At 49.3% G+C, this 22,524-nt stretch overlaps 1 protein-coding gene across 3 annotated transcripts in view; it reads right to left on the bottom strand.

Annotated features, from left to right (window-relative positions):
* The window catches only part of ANKRD13B (ankyrin repeat domain 13B), a 40,218-nt gene extending 21,911 nt beyond the window's left edge, over window positions 1–18,307 (bottom strand). For 2 of the 3 annotated variants that reach the window (XR_013833503.1, XM_079955606.1), the window contains exons 1-3: window positions 17,909–18,306; window positions 5,372–5,510; window positions 599–723 (exon numbers count right to left, since the gene is read on the bottom strand). Coding sequence is in view for 2 of the 3 variants with exons in the window: in XM_079955606.1 (XP_079811732.1) it covers window positions 599–723; window positions 5,372–5,510; window positions 17,909–18,067 (423 nt within the window). In the remaining variant the exon portion in view is untranslated. Of the gene's footprint in view, window positions 1–598; window positions 724–5,371; window positions 5,511–17,908 lie in introns of all 3 variants that reach the window. The other variant, XM_079955607.1, reaches the window with a different exon arrangement.
* Between the last annotated feature and the right edge of the window lie 4,217 nt (window positions 18,308–22,524).

The following is a 22,524-nucleotide window of genomic DNA, read 5'->3' as shown; positions in this document are numbered from 1 at the left end:
GGATCATCTAGTCCAACCCCCTGCAAAACACAGTCAGTCGCAGCAAAAGCAGCATGGCTCCATCAGTGCCATCAGATTTATGTATAAGCTAAGCAAAATCCCTTATTTTGGCTGCTGATCCCTTATTTTCAAGGCTGCTGATCCCTTATTTTCAAGGCTGCTGGTCCCTTATTTTCAAATCTGTAAGTTGACAGCTATGAGCCCAACTCTCTCTCTCTGTGATTCATTCATTTAAATGTACAACTAGAGTTGCCAACATTTTTACCACCCCTGACTCCTCTGCCTTTAACAACAGCTCAAACCCCCAGGAATTAACAGACAGGAACATTTACACCTGTGCTGGACTCCAGCTCCCATCACAACCCTGTTTTGGACCACTCTGGCTGGCACTGATGGGAGTTGTAGTCCAATAGAGGAAGAGAGGAGAAACAGAGGCAGTGGAGGGGATGCATTTATTTCCGACAAAAGGCTATAGGTCCCTGCCCTGAGGGGGTTACAATCTAGAAAACCACCGGCAGCAGAGACAACCAGGAGAGTATTTTTCTTCTCCCTTAGGGATGACGATGGCAACGAGTTCAAGGAAGCCCCCCCTGCCTACCTTGCGCAGCCTCTCAAGCAAGAGGGGAATGCCGGCCAGGCGCTTGATGGCCCGCTGGTAGTCGCGGTAACGCAGCACCAGCTGAACGAGCTCCAGATCCCGGGTGCTCACAGCCTCCTGCAAGACTGTGGAGGGGAGAGCAAGGAGAGTCAGGGGCTGGGGGGGGGAGCATTGGCATACATTTCTTCCCATGGTTTAGTTGGAATCTCATTTCTTGCGACTTGAAACCATGGGTTCGAGTCCTCCCCTCAAGAGCAGGAGAAAACAAGCTTTCCCCCTCTTCTATTTGAAGATGGCCATCCTATCTCCTTTCAGTTTCTTCTTTTCCAGGCTAAATAGACCCAGCTCCTTCAACCGTTCTTCAGAACCAACCATTCTTCTGCGAGTCATTCTGGACTCACAGCTGTCCATGGAGGCGAAGGTTAATTCTGTGTCCAGGGCAGCTGTCTCCCAGCTCCACCTGGTACGCAGGCTGAGACCCTCCCTGCCCGCGGACTGTCTCGCCAGAGTGGTGCATGCTCTAGTTATCTCTCGCTTGGATTACTGCAATGCGCTCTACGTGGGGCTACCTTTGAATGTGACCCAGAAACTGCAATTAATCCAGAATGCAGCAGCTAGACTGGTGACTGGGAGTGGCCTCTGGGACCACATAACACCGGTCCTGAGAGATCTGCATTGGCTCCCATTATGTTTCCGAGCACAATTCAAACTGTTGGTGCTGACCTTGAAAGCCCTAAACGGCCTCGGTCATGTATACCTGAAAAAGCGTCTCCACCCCCATTGTTCAGCCTGGACACGGAGGTCCAGCGCCGAGGGCCTTCTGGCAGTTCCCTCACTGCAAGAAGTGAGGTTACAGGGAACCAGACAGAGGGCCTTCTAGGTAGTGGCGCCCGCCCTGTGGAACACCCTCCCTTCAGATGTGAAAGAAATAAGCAGCTATCTTCTTTTTAAAAGACATCTGAAGGCAGCCCTGTTTAGGGAAGTTTTTAATATTTAATGCTGTATTGTTTTTAACACTTTATTGGAAGCTGCCCGGAGTGGCTGGGGAAACTCAGCCAGATGGGCGGGGGTATAAATAATAAACTATTATTATAAATTATTATTATAAGGCTTCCTTTCCAGACCCTTGATCACCTGGTTTGCCCTCCTCTGCCCACCTTCCACCTTGTCGATATCCTTCTTAAACTGAGGTGCCCATAACTGGACACAGATGGGGTCTGACCAATATATATATGAAGAATTTATCCCTGCAAATGGAAGATGACACTTCACACATCTGACAAGGTGCCTGACAGCTGACATCATAATAAATCCATTCGCCTTTGCAGGGGGGGCTGAGGTCCGGGATCCAATGTGGCCCTCCACCCGTGTCTGTCTGGCCCTTGCAAACTTTCTCTTGCAAACTTGCAAACTTTTCCCTCACAAACTCCACCCCTCCTTGATTGCTTTTTGCCTGCCTGGAACAGGTCCTTGAATGATGGATCATTCCTCCATTCCCTTCCCGAATGAAGAGGTGAGGGCGGGTCTATGCAGAAAACTCCAACTTTCCCTGTACAGTAAAGGTAGCATTTACCTTTGTTGCCTCGCCCACCTTTGCCCCAGGCCCCGCCCACTGATGTGGGAATTCCTAATGAAAGGAATTTCCTTGTTGTCCTTAAATTTATTCACCTCCCTGCCCCCGGGCAGGAAAAGAGTGTCAGACTCAGACCTGGATTCACATGAAACTCACATGAAACTCAGCCATGAAACTCACTGCCTGTGACCTTAGGGGCTCTTCATTGCCCCTCAGCCTGGCCGACCTCACAAGGTTGTTGTGAGGATTAAATGAGGAGGGGGAGACTAGTGTGCATCACCTTGAGCTCCTTGGAGGCTATTGTGATGATTATGATATTAAAAAGAGTTAAGATAAGGTGCAGCAAAGGAGAGATAAGAAAAACACCATGGAAAATGGGCTGGGAAATAAAAAAAAAAGAAAAGAAATATCTTTTTTAAATGCATTGGAATTTTATGTGTCTTTTTTGAAATTTAATAAAAATATTATTATTATTTTTAAAAAGAATTCCATCAATGACAAACCTAGACAGCATCTTAAAAAGCAGAGACATCACCTTGACAACAAAGGTCCGTATAGTTAAAGCTATGGTTTTCCCAGTAGTGATGTATGGAAGTGAGAGCTGGACCATAAAGAAGGCTGATCGCCGAAGAATGGATGCTTTTGAATTCTGGTGCTGGAGGAGACTCTTGAGAGTCCCATGGACTGCAAGAAGATCAAACCTCTCCATTCTGAAGGAAATCAGCCCTGAGTGCTCACTGGAAGGACAGATCCTGAAGCTGAGGCTCCAATCCTTTGGCCACCTCATAAGAAGAGAAGACTCCCTGGAAAAGACCCTGATTTCGGAAAAATGGAGGGCACAAGGAGAAGGGGACGACAGAGGACGAGATGGCTGGACAGCGTTCTCGAAGCTACCAGCATGAGTTTGACCAAACTGCGGGAAGCAGTGGAAGACAGGCGTGCCTGGCGTGCTCTGGTCCAGGGGGTCACGAAGAGGCGGACACGACTAAACGACTCAACAACAACAAAAAAATTCCTTGAAGGAAACAGTAAATAAATAAAGTAGACCACAAACCAAAAAACTGAAAAGTGAAACTGGTCAGAAGTGAAACCAACAAACCAATTGTTTAAAACTGAGAATTAAAAACAGGTCGCACGTCAGCTGTGGTTGAACTGGGCCATCCAACAAGAGCAAAAGCTGGTTTGAAGAAATCTGGTTCTGCCTGCTTGTTTCAAGGCTTGTCGTTTTGCAGAGAAGCCCAACTCCATCCAAGTGCGTTAATTTCATAATTGGCTCAGCATCCTGGAAGCCGAGCTGGAAGTGATTATAGGAGGCAGAATCTCTGGAAGGACATGCACCATTTACACCTCGGACACCTCGGCGGTTTCGATGTTTCATATGGCAAATTCCCTAAATAATTTTTCAAAGCAGTTAAGGGACACTCCCACCCACATCAAGAAAACCACAGAATCGCGAGAGGTTGAAAGAAAACAAAGCCATGTAATAAATTTGTAAAAGCGACAAATCAAATATTTATTGCCGTAGGGCGGTAAAGAGATCAAAGCTTTCACCCGTCTAAAAGGCAAAGGCATTTTAATTAGGGCAGTAACTGGGCGCTGGTAGAGGAAGGCAGTGGCGCTGTCCCAAGCAAATTCACTTGGAAGTAAGCCCTGCTGCGTTCTCATAGAATCATAGAATCATAGAGTTGGAAGAGACCACAAGGGCCATCGAGTCCAACCCCCTGCCAAGCAGGAAACACTTACTCCCAGCTAACGTCGAGGGGTGGGGAACTATTTTCTGCTCAAGGGCTTCATTCACTTCTGGACAGCTTTTGGGGGGCCACACGACCACAGTGGGCGGGGCCAGAGGATCCAAGAATGGGTGGGGCAACACATGCAAATTTTACCTTTATATAGGAGCCTGGCTTCTACACCTGCACACTCCTCTCTGGCCTCCATCCAGGCAAGGCAAGAGGCATGGACAGAGTTCAGGGAGCCATTTTCAGGTGGGCAAAAGCGCTCACGGAAGGTGTAAAGTAGAGCCAGTGAGAGGCGTAGTCTGGGGAGAGTCCCAAGGGCCAGACAGAGAGTCTGTGAGGGCCACGTTCACACACACACACACACACACACACACACACACACTCCAAGCCCTCTGGTGTGTGGGATTTCAATCTAAGTCTCTATTCTCTAGTCCAAAGCACACTTACCATGGCCTAGTGGTTAGAATGTCAGACTAGGACCTGTGAGAGACCAGAGTTCAAATCCCATGCTCAGCCACGAAGCTCACTGCCTCTCGTCCTCTAACCTACCTCACAGGGATGTTGTGGGGGAAGAACCACGTAAAGCACCTTGCGTTTCTTAAGAGAAGGTGGGAAACTTCAGCCGGTACAAAATTCAAAGGCCAGATTGCTCATGAAAACAAGATGGTTTGAGCACATAACGCCAATCCTGGACTGACCGCACTGGCTGCGGATTAGTTTCCAGGCCCAGTTCAAAGTGCTGGTGCTGACCTATAAAGCCTTACTTGGCTCAGGACCTCAACATGTCCAGGACCATCTCTCCCCTTACAAACAGACTGGGCGCTTGGCATCTGAGGCCCAGAGAAGCTCAAAGGGTGGGAACATGAGACCTGGCCTTTTCTGTGGTGGCTCCCCAATTGTGGGAGTCTCTTCCCAGAGAGGCGTCATCATTACATATTTCTTGACCCAGGCCTATGGCCATTAAATAATCTTATGGCCTGTCAAATGTAGGAAGGACTGCTATTGTGATTATTTTATTATTATGCTCTGTATTATTATGCTGCGTAAATTATGTTCTTAATATTGTACATCGCCTTGGGATAATTGGATAAAGGATGATATATTGAAATGATAATAAAGATGATGAGGCAATAAATAGATAAATAGCAAGATATCAAAGAGGCTCCTTTGGACAATGTGGGGCCTACTTCTGAGTAAGCATATGCACAACTGTGGTTTGTGCCGTGATCCAGCCAAACCAGAGCACTATATCAATGGGAAAGACTGAAGAACGAGCATTGGAATCAAGGGGGTGGTACTTCATTCTGGCCGGATCAGGCCCACCCCTTTCCTGGCTCCTCCCCTGGCCTGCTGCTGCCAGCCAGTGCAGATTAGGCTAGCCCAAACAAACTGGCAGCCTGCCCCTGCCCCTGCCCCCCACAACGCTGATTTCCACTCCCAGGTGGAAGAGGTGAGACTCACCTGTCCAGCCGCTGCGGTTCTCCTTGCCCACGTCCGCCCCATGGCGCAGGAGGACTCGGGCGCACTCTAAGTGCCCCAGGGTGGTAGCTAGGTGCAAGGGGGTGCGCCCTCGGGGGTCCAGCTGTTCGATATCCACCTGCTGGGAGAAAGGAAGGATGAGGTCAGCATCCTTGGGGCAGAGAGGACCCTTCGCTTTTCCTCGGTTTGTCTCTGCCTCGGTGCCCCATGGAATCGACAGCTTGCAAAAAATAACAGATGATATTCTTTCTGGACAGACACACTGAATATTACACAAGTATGTTGACCACTACTCCCACACAATTTAGAGGAACTAGGCAAGAATGTGCACTTTCACGCTTGCTTTTCAATATTTGAATAGGAATCTTGGTTTGCGCTATGAGACAACAGAGGGAGATCAACAGATCAGTGCATAATTCAGTTGGATATAAACTGCTTTTATTTACAGATGATATTCTTCTGTTTATTCCTCATATTACTATTCCCACGTTGATGCAAATGACAGATGCCTTTACTAAAATATCAGGATATTCTATTACGTAACTGGTCCAGGGTGGAAGGAGAGCTAATGGATGCCAATCTGGTGAAAATTTGTTCACCCATCCATTTAAGGAGTAGCAGTTCTGCATTTTTTCTGAATCCATTTAGGTATGACCTTGCCAACAAAGGTCCATATAGTTAAAGCTCTGGTTTTCCCAGTAGTGATGTATGGAAGTGAGAGCTGGACCATAAAGAAGGCTGATCGCCGAAGAATGGATGCTTTTGAATTCTGGTGCTGGAGGAGACTCTTGAGAGTCCCATGGACTTCAAGAAGATCAAACCTCTCCATTCTGAAGGAAATCAGCCCTGCGTGCTCACTGGAAGGACAGATCCTGAAGCTGAGGCTCCAAGACTTTGGCCACCTCATGAGAAGAGAAGACTCCCTGGAAAAGACCCTGATGTTGGGAAAGATGGAGGGCACAAGGAGAAGGGGACAGCAGAGGATGAGATGGTGGGACAGTGTTCTTGAAGCTACCAGCATGAGTTTGACCAAACTGCGGGAGGCAGTGGAAGACAGGAGTGCCTGGCGTGCTCTGATCCAGGGGTTCATGAAGAGACGGACATGACTAATCGACTAAACAACAACAATACCAAAAGATAGAATTCTGTCAGTATAGCTCTGCAATATAAATAAAATATATAGAGAGGTTTCTTCCGATAGTGATAGATGAGAGTCATTAAACCATACCCTTTGGCAATTTTATTTGTTTCAAAAATGTCTATGGGGTTCCTCAACTCAGATAATATGTTTACAGAAAATGCAATTACAACTTAATTAAGGAGGGTTTGGCATTCCAAATATAGAGCTATATATATCATCATGCTTACTTATTGCCAAGTATTAAATACTGGAAGCCTACAACTGGCATCAATTTTCTGATCTGGGCAACTTTGGAATGCACATATATAATAACACCTTTAGTTTGATGGACAGTATTAGGATCAAAATACGTTAGAACGCATGAATCTCTGGAAACAATTATGCCAGTTAGAAACTTGTGGAATGCAATGTCTAGTAAAAATAGATCGGACACCTTTTCCCATGCTAAAATTGACTTTGTGGGGAAACCCGGCTTTAAAAATTGGGGGGGAAATGGTGATATGGAAAAATCGGATGGAAGGCATATTGACTTTGGACCAACTGATAGATGATGAAATTTTAACATACATTGTCTTAAGAGATAAATCATCTATTGGATGTAACCCAACAGCTTATTTACATTTGCTAACAACCTTATTTGGACCAGCAGAACTTACAATGTCTGAGACCCCTGAGATAACGGAAATATGTCTTCTTAAATGCCTGCATAAGCCTAGTGAAATACAAGCTTTCAGAATCTCTAGTGGTAGAGGGTTCCACAGGACTAGGCCAATGGCAGTAAAGGCTCAGTTTCGTGATGCTGTCAAAAGAACTTGCCAACTTGGGGAATGACTTACAATGTTCCTGCACGTGATCTCAGGGATATCACTGAGGTTCACAAGGTACCTTGAACCTAAGTTGCTCAGGGATTTGTAAATTAATACAAAGACCTTGAGTCTGGTTTGGTAGTAGATGGACAACAGCCAATGGTGTGAAGCCCTGGAGAGCCAAGCTGCCTCTCTCAAGGTTTGAATCCTGCCAGGGCAGGTGTCGGATATGGTTCCCTCGAGGGGGGATCTGCAAAGAGGCGGTGACAATCTCTCCTTCGGGGCTTTTGTGTGTTAATTGCAAATAATGGAAGCTTGCTAGCATTCCATGCTGCAGTGTAAAGGAAAACAATTTGCCAAGTTTCGGGGGCGGGCTTTCCAAGAGACAGTTGCCAAGGGCCAGACCCCTGCCATCCATCCCAGCCTGTTTGTTCTGTGTCGTGACACAGTTTTGACGGCTGCCTTCTCGCCTGCATCGGATCTGCGCTCTTTTGAGAGCTGCCCCCGGAAGGATGCTGGGTGATGCAATTTTGCAGAAAACAAATGATTCGTTTCTCCACCTCCCCACCCCCTACCGTGCCACAGAGGGGGGCCGGAAGAGCTGTGCTTTATTTGCATTTTTCCAGGTACCAGGAGGCAACTATACAAATCTGTGGACTGAGGATTGTGTGATGTTTGCATCAGCTGAGTCACTTGGCCACTGTGTACCTGTTTACTCAGAAGCCAGCCTCACTCTGCTCAAAGGGGTCGACTCCCCAACAACAATATTATTATTATTATTGTTGTTGTTGTTGTTTAGTCATTTAGTTGTGTCCTCCGGAACGAATTAAGTTATTAACCCGAAGTACCACTGTATATAGGACTTGGGCGGTGCTGTGGTCTAAGCCACAGAGCCTAGGGCTTGCCAATCAGAAGGTCTCACCATGGGACTGAAACTGCCTTCGTTGCGCTGGTTGATGATCTCCGGCGGGCTAGGGACAAAGGTGAGAGCTGTTTCGTAGTTCTGCTGGATCTCTCAGCGGCCTTTGACACCATCGACCATAACATCCTTCTGGACCGTCTAGAGGGGCTGGGAGCTGGGGGCACTGTTATACAGTGGTTTCGCTCCTTCCTCCTGGGCCGTGTTCAGAAAGTGGTGGTGGGGGATGAGTGTTCAGACCCTTGGGCCCTCACTTGTGGGGTACCTCAGGGTTCCGTCCTCTCCCCCATGCTTTTTAACATCTATATGAAGCCGCTGGGAGAGATCATCAGGGGGTTTGGACTGGGTGTTCATCAGTATGCAGATGACACCCAGCTCTACCTCTCCTTTAAATCAGAACCAGTGAAGGCGGTGAAGGTCCTGTGTGAGTGCCTGGAGGCGGTTGGAGGTTGGATGGCGGCTAACAGATTGAGGTTGAATCCTGACAAGACAGAAGTACTGTTTTTGGGGGACAGGAGGCGGGCAGGTGTGGAGGATTCCCTGGTCCTGAATGGGGTAACTGTGCCCCTGAAGGACCAGGTGCGCAGCCTGGGAGTCATTTTGGACTCATAGCTGTCCATGGAGGCGCAGGTTAACTCTGTGTCCAGGGCAGCTGTCTACCAGCTCCACCTGGTACGCAGGCTAAGACCCTACCTCCCCGCGGACTGTCTCGCCAGAGTGGTGCATGCTCTGGTTATCTCACGCTTGGACTACTGCAACGCGCTCTACGTGGGGCTACCTTTGAAGGTGACCCGGAAACTGCAATTAATCCAGAATGCGGCAGCTAGACTGGTGACTGGGAGTGGCCGCCGGGACCACATAACACCGGTTCTGAGAGATCTGCACTGGCTCCCAGTACGTTTCCGAGCACAATTCAAAGTGTTGGTGCTGACCTTTAAAGCCCTAAATGGTCTCAAAGGCCCAGTATACCTGAAGTAGCATCTCCACCCCCATCGTTCAGCCCGGACACTGAGATCCAGCGCCGAGGGCCTTCTGGCGGTTCCCTCATTGCGAGAAGTGAGGCTACAGGGAACCAGACAGAGGGCCTTCTCGGTAGTGGCGCCCGCCCTGTGGAACGCCCTCCCATCAGATGTCAAAGAGATAAAGAATTACCTGACATTCAGAAGACATCTTAAGGCAGCCCTGTTCAGGGAAGTTTTTAATATGTAATGCTGTACTGTTTTTAACACTGATTGGGAGCCGCCCAGAGTGGCTGGGGAAACTCAGCCAGATGGGTGGGGTATAAATAATAAATTATTATTATTATTATTATTATTATTATTATTATTATTAGGTCAGCAGTTTGAATTCCCACGACAGGGTGAGCTCCTGTTGCTCGGTCCCTGTTCCTGCCCACCTAGCAGTTCAAAAGCACGTCAAAGTGCAAGTAGATAAATAGGTACTGCTCCAGCAGGAAGGTAAACGGCGTTTCCATGCGCTGCTCTGGTTCGCCAGAAGCAGCTTAGTCATGCTGGCCACATGACCAGGAAGCTGTATGCCAGCTCCCTCGGCCAGTAAGGTGAGATGAGTGCCGCAACCGCAGAGTCGTCTGCGACTAGACCTCATGGTCAGGGGTCCCTTTACCTTTACAGTATCTTTTGGGAGATGAGGCGACCAGAATATGTACACTAGGGTTGTCATATTTCAAACAGTGAAAATCTGGGCAGAAAAGTTGTGGAGCTATTTATTTATTTATTTTGCAAACACACACAAACAATCTGCTTTAGCTATTTTTTAGGGGGAAATGGCAAAAAAAGAGGCACCGCTGACACGGGTTGCCATACGTCCAGATTTTCCTGGACGTTTTCCCGATTTTCGCACGGACACTGCTGCAGTACTCTGAAAATGTCCAGGAACATCTGGATGTATGGAAGCCCTACTTGTACACAATAGCCCGATACAGCAGGGGGGGGCGTGTCTTTCCTGGCTCGAAAGCAGAGCTCAGCCCTGACTCCCACACCCCAATAGCCACTCCCCAGGCCGTGACTTCACAAGTCCTTGCCTTCCTTTGCCTCACCTGCAACACACCTCTTCCCTCCCTTCTGTCCCAGAAGCTGAAATAATCCCTGGTGCCATCTTCCACTCCCACCAGCCACTGCTGGAAGATCTGTTGTTTCCCTTTAATTACAAACCTTTTTCATTAAAGTAATTAAAAGAGGGTGGCACTGAGAGAGAGAATCTCCCTCTCGAGTTTCAATTAACTCTCCTCGCTCCTTAGACAAAATGAAATTGTGCGCCTTGATTGATTTGTCCTCGCAGAAAGAGTGTAGCAAGGGGTGGGCACTCTGTACATGCTCAGAAGCTTTCGCTTTTTGGCAGGGTTGCTTCCCAAAGTCCAGCGTTGGGTGCAACCAAAGGGAAGAGCCATCCTTCCTAGACCCTGAACATCACTTGGTCTCAAGTCTTAGGAGCAAGTCAAACCAGAACTCCCAAATATTCCTCCCAAGTTACTAGCCCCTTTGATCTGGAAAAGACTTTTTCCCTCCCACGCTAAGATATGTGGGATCTTAGATGGCTAACTTTAATGGGGGACATCACAGGGTGGGGTCAGTTTGTTTGGCATAACACAATTCTGGTTCCCCCAGGCGGCTCTTTGGTGAATCCATTTCTAAGATAAGGAAATTAATCAACCTGATCTCAGCTCTATTTGCATTTATGCAAATTTGGAATCATCCGCTACAGATAACAGACAGTGGCCTTAAAATAACGAACAGCAAAAAGGGGAGGGAGGAGGCAGCATGAATCAATAAGTGTTCTGAGAAGTTCTGCTTTTATAAACCAGGAATGTGAACCTGGGGCTTAGGAACCATTTGCCAGGCAAATCAGAAATAATCCTGGGGTGAAAAGTAATTAGGAAAAAGAGGAAGAGGAGGAAGAAGAAGTTCAGCAAACAGAGCAAATTTTCCACTAAGTCTCTGAGTCTGTGCAGAGTGCATTCCTCACCCAAGGCATTAACTCATGTCAGTCCACTTCCATGTATCTCACAATACAAGAGCATTGGACAGGGGACCCAGTAAAATTGGCAGTTAGTCAACAGAAGAATTTTTTGGGGGTGTAATTTATTCAGGAAAGAACGCTTAAAAAGACTTCACAAGAAGTTGTGTCAACTGCTAGATTAAATGGGGGGGGGGAAAGGGTGACATAAATTTATGGAGGAGCAGATCTCTATCCTTGGCTACAATGGCTAAGTAGAGCCCCCATACCCAGAGCAAGTCTACCTGAGTACCAGACACAGAAGAACAAACAACAGGGGAATGCTTCTGTTTCTCTAGTGAGTTTTCCAGAAGGTCCCCAGCTGGTATCTGATGGAAGGAGATGGATGAATGAACCACACTTACAGAAAGGGTGAAACACAACTATTGTAAATAGCAGCCTCAAGGTGCATTTCAGATTCTTGCTGGCCAGCACTGAATATTCAGATGCCCATCCTGGCCACCAAAGGGACGGCTTTCTTAGCAACTTGCGCCAACCCAAACTACAACTCCCACCAGCCTCAGTGTGCCCTGTGTTACTTTGAAATTTGGAGGGTAAGGCACAATGGGATGAAGGTTGGGTGAGGGGGAGAGAAGCCAAATTAAGACCATTGACTGCCCCCCCCCCCAGCACAGACAAGACACCTGACGCCTCTCGGAAGACAAACAGGAACCTGAATGCCCCTGTACGGCTCCACCCATCCTCTCCTGCCCTAGATCTACCCCTGAGAGTCAATATCATAAACCCCAAAGCTCAGAGCGTGATCTTGTTTGTTTGCCGGCAGATCCCCAGCCACGCCTCACCGCTGTTCATTGTTAAGGAAAAGGGGGAAATCCGGGTGTGGCAAACACATCTCACCCGGAATTGAGGAGGTCTGGCAAACAACTCCTGAGCTGTGCCCTTAGGTGTCTGAGATTCATGCACCAGGCCCTGGATTTCAGCAGTGATGGTTCATCCATCTGTCACAAATGGGGCAGTGCCCCCACCAGACCTTAGCAGGGTGATCAAGTCAGGAGTATCCCGGACCCTGAGATTTTGGGGCCCTCACCTGAGACCTAGGGACTGCCCCAGGTTACTGTAACTTCCATCACAGAGTACGCTGATGACAACGTAGTGTGTACACACTCAGAGGATGACCTCCAAACCATCCTAAATATCTTCACAGCTTACAGAATGCTTGGCCTATTGCTCAACAGCCAAAAAACCAAAGTGCTGCACCAACAAGTACGAAATAACCCCTCGCAGCGCCACAAATCCAACTCAATAGTGTAACCTTGGAAAGTGCTGATCACTTCTCCTACCTGGGCAGTTATCTTTCCACAAGGGCCGACATCGATGCTGAAATCCTGCATCGCCTGAGCTCTGCAGCTTTCTCCCAACTGAAGCACACTGGGACATTCGCAGGGAAACCAAAATGCATTGTTTACAAAGCTATTTTACTATCAGCCTTACTGTATTCTTGTGAAACATGGACCACTTATAAACGCCATCTTCAACTCCTCAAAAGATTCCATCAATGGTGTCTCTGAAAATTTTTACACATCACTTGGGAAGACAGGCGAACAAATGTCAGTGTACTGGAAGAAGCAAAGATCACCAGTGTTGAAGCAATGATTCTTCAACATCAACTTTGTTGTACTGGTCATGTTGTGCGGATGCCTGATGATCATCTTCCAAAGCAACTACTCTATTCTGAACTTTAAAATTGAAAGCGTAATGCTGGTGGTCAACAAAAGAGGTTTAAAGGCTGTCTCAAGACAAATCTTTAAAAATGTAATATAAACACTGACAACTAGGAAACACTGGCCTGCGAGCGCTCCAGTTGGAGAACAGCCTTGACCAAAGGTGTCATGGGCTTTGAAGACACTTGAACTCAGGACACAAGGGAGAAACGTGCTAAGAGGAAGGCATGCTTGGCAAATCCACACCGTGATCAACTCCCGCCTGGAAACCAATGTCCCCAGTGTGGAAGGACGTGTGGATCCAGAATTGGCCTCCACAGTCACTTACGGACTCATAGTTAAAACCGTGTTTATGGAAGACAATCTTATTCGGCTACGAGTGATTGCCAAATAAGGCGGCCCTTTAGAGGTTAAGTGGGAGAGGGGTTGGGCAGACCTCACAAAATGTCTGTTCTAGAATTTGCAGGCTGCCGTGCTGAAGCTGGCAAGATGCATGCACAGTCTTCTTAATAAGTTTATCTTATGCACTCTTGTCCACTTGGAGATTCAAGCCCACCACCACCAGGAGAGGGGATCAAGCAAACCTGGAAACTTTAGGTCAGACCTGAAGGTCTGCCAACACTACCCACCAACCTCAGTCCACTGCCAGCCAGCCTCCACCTAACAGCCTTTTTGCTGCCTACCAGTTGCCAGAGCTGTCAGTTTCCTCAATTTCAGTATCGCGCCTTGTAGAAGTCAGCAAGGAGGAGGATAGGGCCTGTACGGAAAGCTTCCTTCCAGGTAGTGTGTCCAGTGTAGGCTAGCAGCCTAGGGAGAATGGGGCACTGCCCTACCAACCTCAGTCCGTCCTCAGCCAGCCCCACACCTAACAGCCTTTTTGCTGCCTGCCAGTCAACAGCGCAGTAAGCGTCTTCCTCAATTTCAGTGTTCTGCCTTGTAGAACTCAGCAAGGAGGAAGATAGGGCTTGTACGGAAAGCTTCCTTCCAGGTGGTGTGTTCAGTGGAGGCTGGTTGTCTAGGGCAAATAGGGCACAGCCCTCCCAATCTCACTCCTCCCTCAGCCAGCCCCATACCTAACTGCATTCTTGCTGCCTGCCGGTCTTTGGGGCTGCCAGCTTCCTCCTCAATGTTGTCCCTTGTAGAACTTAGCAGGGATGAAGAAGATGGGGTCAAAACTAGAATGCGTTGCCTCCGCCTATCGTTATCTCCACCTCCACCTACTGTTCAGATCACCTGTCTTTTGCTCTACCAGTCCCAATGGGTGCCAGCCCCTTCTGGATGCAGCCTGCTCCTTTAAGGAGCGAGCAACACCCCTGGAAGAAGAGTCAAATGCCCCTTTCAATTCCATTCCTCTTCTTCCACACTTTTCCACTTGGCCAGAGTTGCTGGATCCAGGAGCAAGAATGTAAAACTTCCAGAATTATAGTTGGCAGGGACCCCCAGAGTCATCTAGTCCACCCCCTGCAATGCTGAAGAATCCCTGACAGCTGACCATCTAATTTCCTGGACCCCATCCTACAATGTTCCATAAGACTGCAATCCTATATGTTAACGGGGGGGGGGCAGTTTTCTCCCGCAGCACTTAGATGTATCGTTGATATTATCTGGTTAACTGGAGATGAACACAGCACACACATCCCTTAATACAAGGATGGCAAAGGTGTGGTTTCTTTGACACTAAGGGTCCAGCAGCCAGTTGTTGCAACTTTCCCCTGTCTGGTGCCCTCCAGATCTTTCAGACTACAACTCCCATCTGCCTTAGCGTCTCTCGGCTGTGCTGGCTGGGGCTGATGGCAGTTGTAGTATGAAACACCTTGAGAGCACCAGGCTGGGAAAAGCTGAGCTGTTTTCTGTTGCCAGCTAAGCAGATGCCTTTGCTGTCCTTCGTTGTGGGCTTCCGGAAGCCCAGAGCTCTTCCCCAGTTCACTGCTTCCAAGCTTTTCTGCAGCAGAGTATGCTTGCGGGAGGGAGGTGGGGAACAACGACAGGGGCCTTCAAAGGCCTGGAGGACTGTCAGACACAAGACGGAACAGAACACCTCTGGAGGCAGAGGTCTCTTCCCTTCCCCTTGAAGCTGAGACCACCCATCTGTTATGCTCTCCTTCCACCCTGAGTCTCAGACCCTGCACTGAGCAAAGCACTGGACTCCAGGAAGCCTTGTATCCAGTTCTCACAGGTATACTTCCTCTGATTGTGGAGGTTCCACCTTTGGATATTACAGGTACCAGCAGATGGAAAGTTTTCTTTGCTTGGAACTTGATTGCTCTCTAATGGATAGTTCCGGAAGTCTGTTCGACTTTCGAAAATGTTCATCAACCAAGGCGCGGCTTCCAGTTGGCTGCAGCAGTTTCCTGCACGCAATCAGAAGCTGCGGAAGGCGTTCGACTTCCAAAGAACGTTCGCAAACCAGAACACTCACTTCCAGGTTTGTGGCATTTGGGAACCAAAGCATTCAACTCCCAAGGCATTCTGGATCCAAGTTACGACTGTACTTACTGATCACCAAAACAATCACCCTGCCTCCCTACCAAAAGCTTGAAGCAGGCTAAATTTTATAAAATCTTGTTCAGCGTCTTGTTTTCAGCATCATTTGGAAGCCAAGAGAGTCTTGTAAGCCTAGGGTGAAGGCTGTTGTTCTCCAGCGCTGTGAGGACACAGCCTTAAACACAGCTGTTCAATTTGGAGCCAAGAGGTGCTGCTAGCCTTACGCATCGCAAACTAGGATCCCTGTTTGGCTAACCCAGCAGAGCTGCTCATCTTCAGAGTACAGGGGAAGCAAAGCCGGTGTGGATCTGGTCTGTACCTGGGCTGGCAGGTGTGTTGCAAGAAAGGTGAGGGATAACGGTAAGAAAATGGAAAGATTTTGTGAGTTTCAACATCATCCCAGACCACTGGCCAGACTCGCTGGGGCTGGTGAGAGTGGCAGTCCAAGAAGCTGCCTTGTCATGACTCAGACCAACAGTCCATCTAGTTTGGTATCACCTACACTGACCGGCAGGGGACGCAGGTGGCGCTGTGGGTTAAAGCCTCAGCGCCTAGGACTTGCCGATTGAAAGGTCGGCGGTTCGAATCCCTGCGGCGGGGTGCGCTCCCGCTGCTCGGTCCCAGCGCCTGCCAACCTAGCAGTTCGAAAGCACCTCCGGGTGCAAGTAGATAAATAGGGACCGCTTACCAGCGGGAAGGTAAACGGCGTTTCCGTGTGCGACTCTGGCTCGCCAGAGCAGCGATGTCACGCTGGCCACGTGACCCGGAAGTGTCTCCGGACAGCGCTGGCCCCTGGCCTCTTAAGTGAGATGGGCACACAACCCCAGAGTCTGTCAAGACTGGCCCGTACGGGCAGGGGTACCTTTACCTTTACCTTTACACTGACCGGCAGCAGCTCTCCAGGGTTTCAGGTGGTCTCTCCTAGCCCCACCTGGAGATGTTGTCCAGAGCATCTCTGCATGCCAGGCAGCTGCTGTACAGCTTTTCCCTTTTGGAGGGCACTAGGTTGGGGAACAGTGTCCTAAAGAAGGAGTGGCTAACCTGTTAAGACTCTGGCTCCCATCAGCCCCATCCAGAACAACCAATGGTCAGGGATGATGGGAGTTGTAGTCCAAGACACACCTGGAGGGTCACAGGTTAGCCTAGGATGGAGGTGTTTGTGACGACCGCCGTGACAGCAAATCAGAGGCAACCCCAGCAGAATTGGGGCTCATCAGGACATGATTAATTTCTGAAGTGGGACCCCAGTAGAGCAAAATAATAAATTGGGTGGTGCATAAAGTAACTATATGAACCCCAAACAAGTGTGGCTGGGGAAACCCAGCCGGATGGGAGAGGTATAAATAGCAAAATTATCATCATCATCGAATAAACATCATAAGCGGGAATGTTGTTTCTTCCACCCTCCAGCTTTTGCTGTGCTAGAGGAAGGAGCGAGTAGCAGGTGTGGTGGAAATGGGCATGGGATTCAGCTAAGCCCCAGCATGGTGCTAGATCTCAAGTTCTTTCTCATTTGGGGGGGGGCAGGAAGGAAAGTCAGGGCTCTCCACTCCTTTGGCCACCTTGAGGCCCCATAGCCTCCAAAGAGGTGGGTCCTATTATGCTTCTGCAGCATCAAAACGAAGGCTTCTCTGCACGTGCTCAGGTGCCCTCTTTTACTGTGTGTCATGCCCACCTCTCTCTCTCTCTCTCTCTCTCTCTTTTAGGCATGCTTTCCTCACCTTAGGGAGGATCCTAAAGGCTGCTTGCTGCCAGAGGGTTTCAGGGTGGCGGACGGATCTGCTTGTGCCAAGCCACAGTCGCCAGTGCCAAACCCTGGAAAGAGAGCTCCTGATGCCAAGATTGGGGGAGAAGGCGGCGGGAGAAGGGCCCTCCATTCGGTAGAAACCCCACCGCACTCAGGTCCCTCTATGCCCTTGCCTTTTGATGCCCAAACCCCTAATATCCCAACAGTGCTGCAGGAACTGCAATATTTGTGTGTTTGTAGGAGGGGGAGCTACATCAAGAGCACCCAAACATGGGTGGCACCAGAGGGTGGGCAAGGAGCCCCCATGCCAGACAATGAACTTGTCCCCAACTCCCCCCCCCATTAAAATACACTGTTATTTTTCTTTTGGGGATCTTAAAACTCCCCCACCTACTTTGCCCATTCTGTGCCCAACAGAATTTCCCCCCTGGGGCTACCACAGCTCCCCAATCCTCCCCGCAGCCTCTCCTCCCTCCCACCCCCAAATCATGGCTCCTTCTCCTCCCTGCCCCTCATCCATCCCCCCCCCTCTCTCTTGCAGAAACCGGGGGAAGCCCCTTTCCCGCGAAGGATGGCGAGCGCGCTTCCTCGGAGCCGCGCCGGGCGCCTCCTATTGCATCAGCCCCTCTCTCCATTGTTAGGGTGGGACCCCAGGCAGCCTGCCCTCCCCTCGCCCGCCCGTCCGCCCCCCACCAAGCCCAGCCCCGCCAGCTCCCAGGGACACCCACCTGCTCGGAGCTGAGCTCGGCCTCCAGCTCGCGGGGCTGGTTGTGCCACACCAGGGAGTGGAGCGGGTACCCGGCCTCGGCGCCCTTCCTGGCACCGGGGGAGGCGGCCAGCATCCTTTTGGCACCGGGGCGAGGCCGTCGGGGGGGCTGCAGCCGCATGTGCGCCGCCGGGCCGGGCAGGAAGGAGGGAGGGAGGGAGCGGGCGAGGGCGGGGGAATCGACGCTGCGGGCCGAGCCGCGGCAGCAGCAGCAGCAGCAGAGGGGAGGGCGAGGGGGAGGGAGGAGGAAACGCAGGAGGAGGCGCGAGGGTGGCGCGCGGCGGGATGGAGAGGATGGGGATACCCCCCCCCCGCAAACCACCGCTGCCCCCGCAGCTGCAAAGGAGAGGGGAAGCTCCTGCCTCGCCCCAGTTGGGGGGGTGGGAGGCAGACGCGGCAGCAGGGCACCATGGGACTTGTAGTCTTCCGAGGGGGCTGGCAGCGTGAGCGATGGAGGGGGGGCGCATGAGTAGCGGAACATCTGCTTTGCGCGCAGAAGGTCGCGGTGCCATCCCCGGGTGGGGAAAGGCTGCTAGCCCAACCCTAGAGAGCCGTTGCTGCTGGTCAGTGTAGACATCACTGAAGAAGGTGGGCCATTGATATGACCCAATATAAGGCAGCTTCACTCCAGGGGTGCCAACGTGAATAAAATATTGGGGAGCGCAGGTAAGCCCCACCCTGAATAATCAATCACAAGATCTGGTGCACACACACCATTTGAATGCCAATGGCCATCCACTTCTTTTGGGGGGTGGCCCCTCTAATATTTTATTGGGGTCACCGTGAAGACCCCTTGGTCCCTAGAAGTTGGCTCCTGTGCTTTGAATGATGCCATTTCAAACCTTGTTCAGAAGCTTGAGTGGGATCTTGGTTTATTCGTAAAGGAAGGGCCGTGGCTCAGGGGCAGAAGACCGGACTTTGTCCCAGGTTCTGTCCCCCAAACCCTGTCTGTGTAGACAGTACTGAGCCAGGTAGACCAATGACCTGCTCTGATGTAGGCCAGCTTCCTTAGCACCACATAGCTGCCTTCTTGTGGCTCTAGAGCAGGGGTCAGCAGACTTTTTCAGCAGGGGGCCTGTCCACTGTCCCTCAGACCTTGTGGGGGGCTGGACTATATTTTGGGGGGGATGAAGGAATTCCTATGCCCCACAAATAGCCCAGAGATGCATTTTAAATAAAAGGACACATTCTACTATTGTAAAAACACACTGATTCCCGGACCGTCCGAGGGCTGGATTGAGAAGGCGATTGGGCCGGATCCGGCCCCTGGGACTTAGTTTGCCTACCCATGCTGTAGGTCTAGGGTGATGGCTGCACCCTGGCTCAGACCAGGCAATGTTGCCTCCATTTCCCCCAGCATTGACCATTTTCACCTGCAACGGCTTCTGGGGATCTCTAGGGCAGAGAGGGGGTCCATCCCTCTGAAAATAAGCAGAATCCTGTAGCTGGATCAAACCCTAAAGTCCTTTCTGTGTTGGTCATTCTTGGCTTCAACTGAGGTGAGGCATCTGTGGCCCTCCAGATGTTGCTGACCACTGACCATGCAGTCTGAGGCTGGTGGTAGCTTTGGAGCCCAACATCTGGCAAGCTGCAGGTTCTCCACCCTGATACAAATCCATAGCTTCTCTGCATGCAACCCCCACCATTTGATTTCCAGACAGACATTACAGAGGAGACCATCTTATATCACATGGGACCTGTGGGCTCCTTTTCCTAAAAATAAAGCAAGGGTCTAGTCCTCTTGGATTTGAATAAAGGACCAAATTAACTGAGAAATATCCTTTCCCGGTGTTGTCAACTACACTGACTGGCAGCAGCAGCAGCTTTTCGGGATTTCGGGCAGGGTTCTCTCCCAGCCCTACCTGGCGATGCCACTGGGGGATTGAATCTGGGGCCCCCTGCATGCAGCACAGATGCTCTCTATACCACAGAGCTATGACCCTTCCGCTGAAAAATGAAGCAAGATGCTAGTCCTCATGGTTCTGAATTAAAGGCTGGTTTAAACAGGAACACTGTAAGCTGCCTTGTACAGAGTTCGGTCATTGGCCCATCTAGCTCTAAGGCAGCACAAGACCAACATGAGCGCAGGGAAGGAGATCTTGAATATTTCCCCACCCTCAGTCCCAGAACTGTTGGGGGCTGCTTTAAGACCAGGGACACGAGGTGCCCTGTGCCAGAGCTTTAGAGGTTGCAGGTGGAGCGGCCAGGATCAAGGGGTGGTCGGGAGAGAGATGGGGCAGCGTTGGCTGGGAGGGCAGGTGTCATCATCTGCCATTTAGACCAGCTGCCCAGTCTGCTGCTGTGCTCTCTACACGGTCAGCAGAGAGAGAGAGAAAATAACCGAGAGCTTGCTTAGTCATGCAGGTGGGTAATCTCTGCAAGGAGTGTGGAATCTTCCAGGATCGGACCACACCTGGAATCCCAGGTGCAGGACGGCTGCAATTCCAGAGTGAGAATGACAAAGGAGGAACTTCCTAGACAAAACCTCAAGGGGGAGCCCTTGTGGGATAGTGGCTACAGTCTCGGGCTAAGGTTAGGAAGGTAAAGGTAAAGGGACCCCTGACCATTAGGTCCAGTCATGACCGACTCTGGGGTTGCAGCGCTCATTTCGCTTTACTGGCCAAGGGAGCCGGCATACAGCAGCGCACGGAAACACTGTTTACCTTCCCGCTGGAGTGGTACCTATTTATCTACTTGCACTTTGACATGCTTTCGGACTGCTAGGTGGGCAGGAGCAGGGACTGAGCAAAGGGAGCTCACCCCGTCGCGGGGATTCGAACCGCCGCCTTCTGATCGGCAAGTCCTAGGCTCTGTGGTTTAACCCACAGCGAAGACCTGGGTTCAAATCCCCACTCGGCCCTGACTCTACACCTGTTCTGCATGGTCGGAGGCAATGAATGCTTCTGAATACCAGTCTCTGGAGGAGGGCTGTTGTGCTAGGCTGCTTCTCGTGGGTGGATCTCATTGGGGGATCTGGTTGCTCACCGTGAGAATAGGATGCTGGACCAAATGGGCTCCCTTTTGGCCTGATACAGCTCTTCTTACATTTTTAAGCTCACTGTGGTGAAAGCATTTGCCGGGCACTCCCTACCTCTCCAACCAGCCTGCCTTGCAGGGTCGTTGTGAATATTACATTGTAGGGGACTGACCTACATATGCTCCTTGGGAAAGTAGAATACTAATGTAAAAAATAAATAAACGAGAAGACAAACATAATATACGGGAAAGTTTTTACACTATTTCATCTAATGTATAGCCTGTCCATCCTCCAAAAGGAACTCTGTATTAGTGCTGGGGGAGGCTGTCCCTGGAAGTCAGGGTTAGAAAATTCCCAGCTCCAGATGGTGGTCGGTCCAGCCTGGGGTTGGAGACCTCTGATGACTCTCCAGGCCAATGGTCTCCAACATGGTCCTCATGGCCTCAGTGGTACCTGTGAGGTCCCCTTCTCCCTGGCACCCACAAATCCTCTGAGCCCCCATCCAGCCTGCTTCCCCCTTACTCATAACTCTTTTTTTCCTCCCTTGGGAGGTATGAGGAGCTGAAAGAGGAAGTCGAAAGAAGGGAGCTCTTTCCCACTTAAGAAGGTTGAATCTCTTTAGACCACTTGGGAGATTATCTTTTTTATATATATAATAATTTTTATTTAATTTACATTTTATCATAATCACCTTCCATTACATAATTTGATAACCAAAAGCATTGCTCACACTGAGCATCAATCTCTTCCCCCCCCCATCCCGCTTTCTGGCTTTCATAAATAATCACATCTTAGCATTACTATATCCACTTATTTACCTTCTTAATAAACTTCACCTCATTAAATGTAAATCAGTTCCCTATCTTTGCATTACAAATTATTTCAACTCAAACCTACAAACGTTTTCAAATGTTTACAATATTCTTTTATATATAATATAAATTTGCTCCAGTCCAGTCCATATAACATGGTATAAAATCATTAATTACATCATGATAACACGAATAATCAAATACAACAGGAGTGCTAATGGTAAAAAAATAAAAATCAGGCTTTAGGGGCCAACAAAATGTCTGTGCATAGAGAGATGTTTCCAGGAGATCAGAGCGAAAAAGGCGCCACCATGGTTTTCAAGAAGCTCTGTGAAAAATATTGATAGAAATATTGCTTAAAAAATACAATATGATTAAGATTGGTAGAGTGCAATATAAAATTGAGAAATGTGAGATGAAGAGATAACACAGAGAATTGTCAGACATGCTGATGGAAGTCTAAAAGAATGATTAAGTGAGAACTGGATGTTTAATTTGGTATAAATTTATGTTGGAAAATTAATAAAAATATTTAAAAAAAAAAGGCGCCACCAACTCCACAAGGATGCCAGCATGGTTAATGAGCAGTGTCAAGGAAACTGTCTAAGAAGCAAGCAGGTGCCCTTTAGAAAACTTTCCTGAGCAAGGAGAAGAAAAAGGAAAGCAAAATTAAGGGAAAATGATCATGTAAGTTACTGAGAAAGCAAATGAAATATTTTTGAAAAATGAGAGGCTATTGTTTTAAAATGCCAGGCCCAATAATATATATTTAAATAGAGGCAGGAAAAT

The sequence above is a fragment of the Podarcis cretensis genome, assembly GCF_951804945.1.
Source record: "Podarcis cretensis genome assembly, chromosome: 15".
NCBI lineage: Eukaryota > Metazoa > Chordata > Lepidosauria > Squamata > Lacertidae > Podarcis > Podarcis cretensis.
Note: the sequence above shows the minus strand (reverse complement) of the source record. Positions and strands in the feature narration are given on the sequence as shown.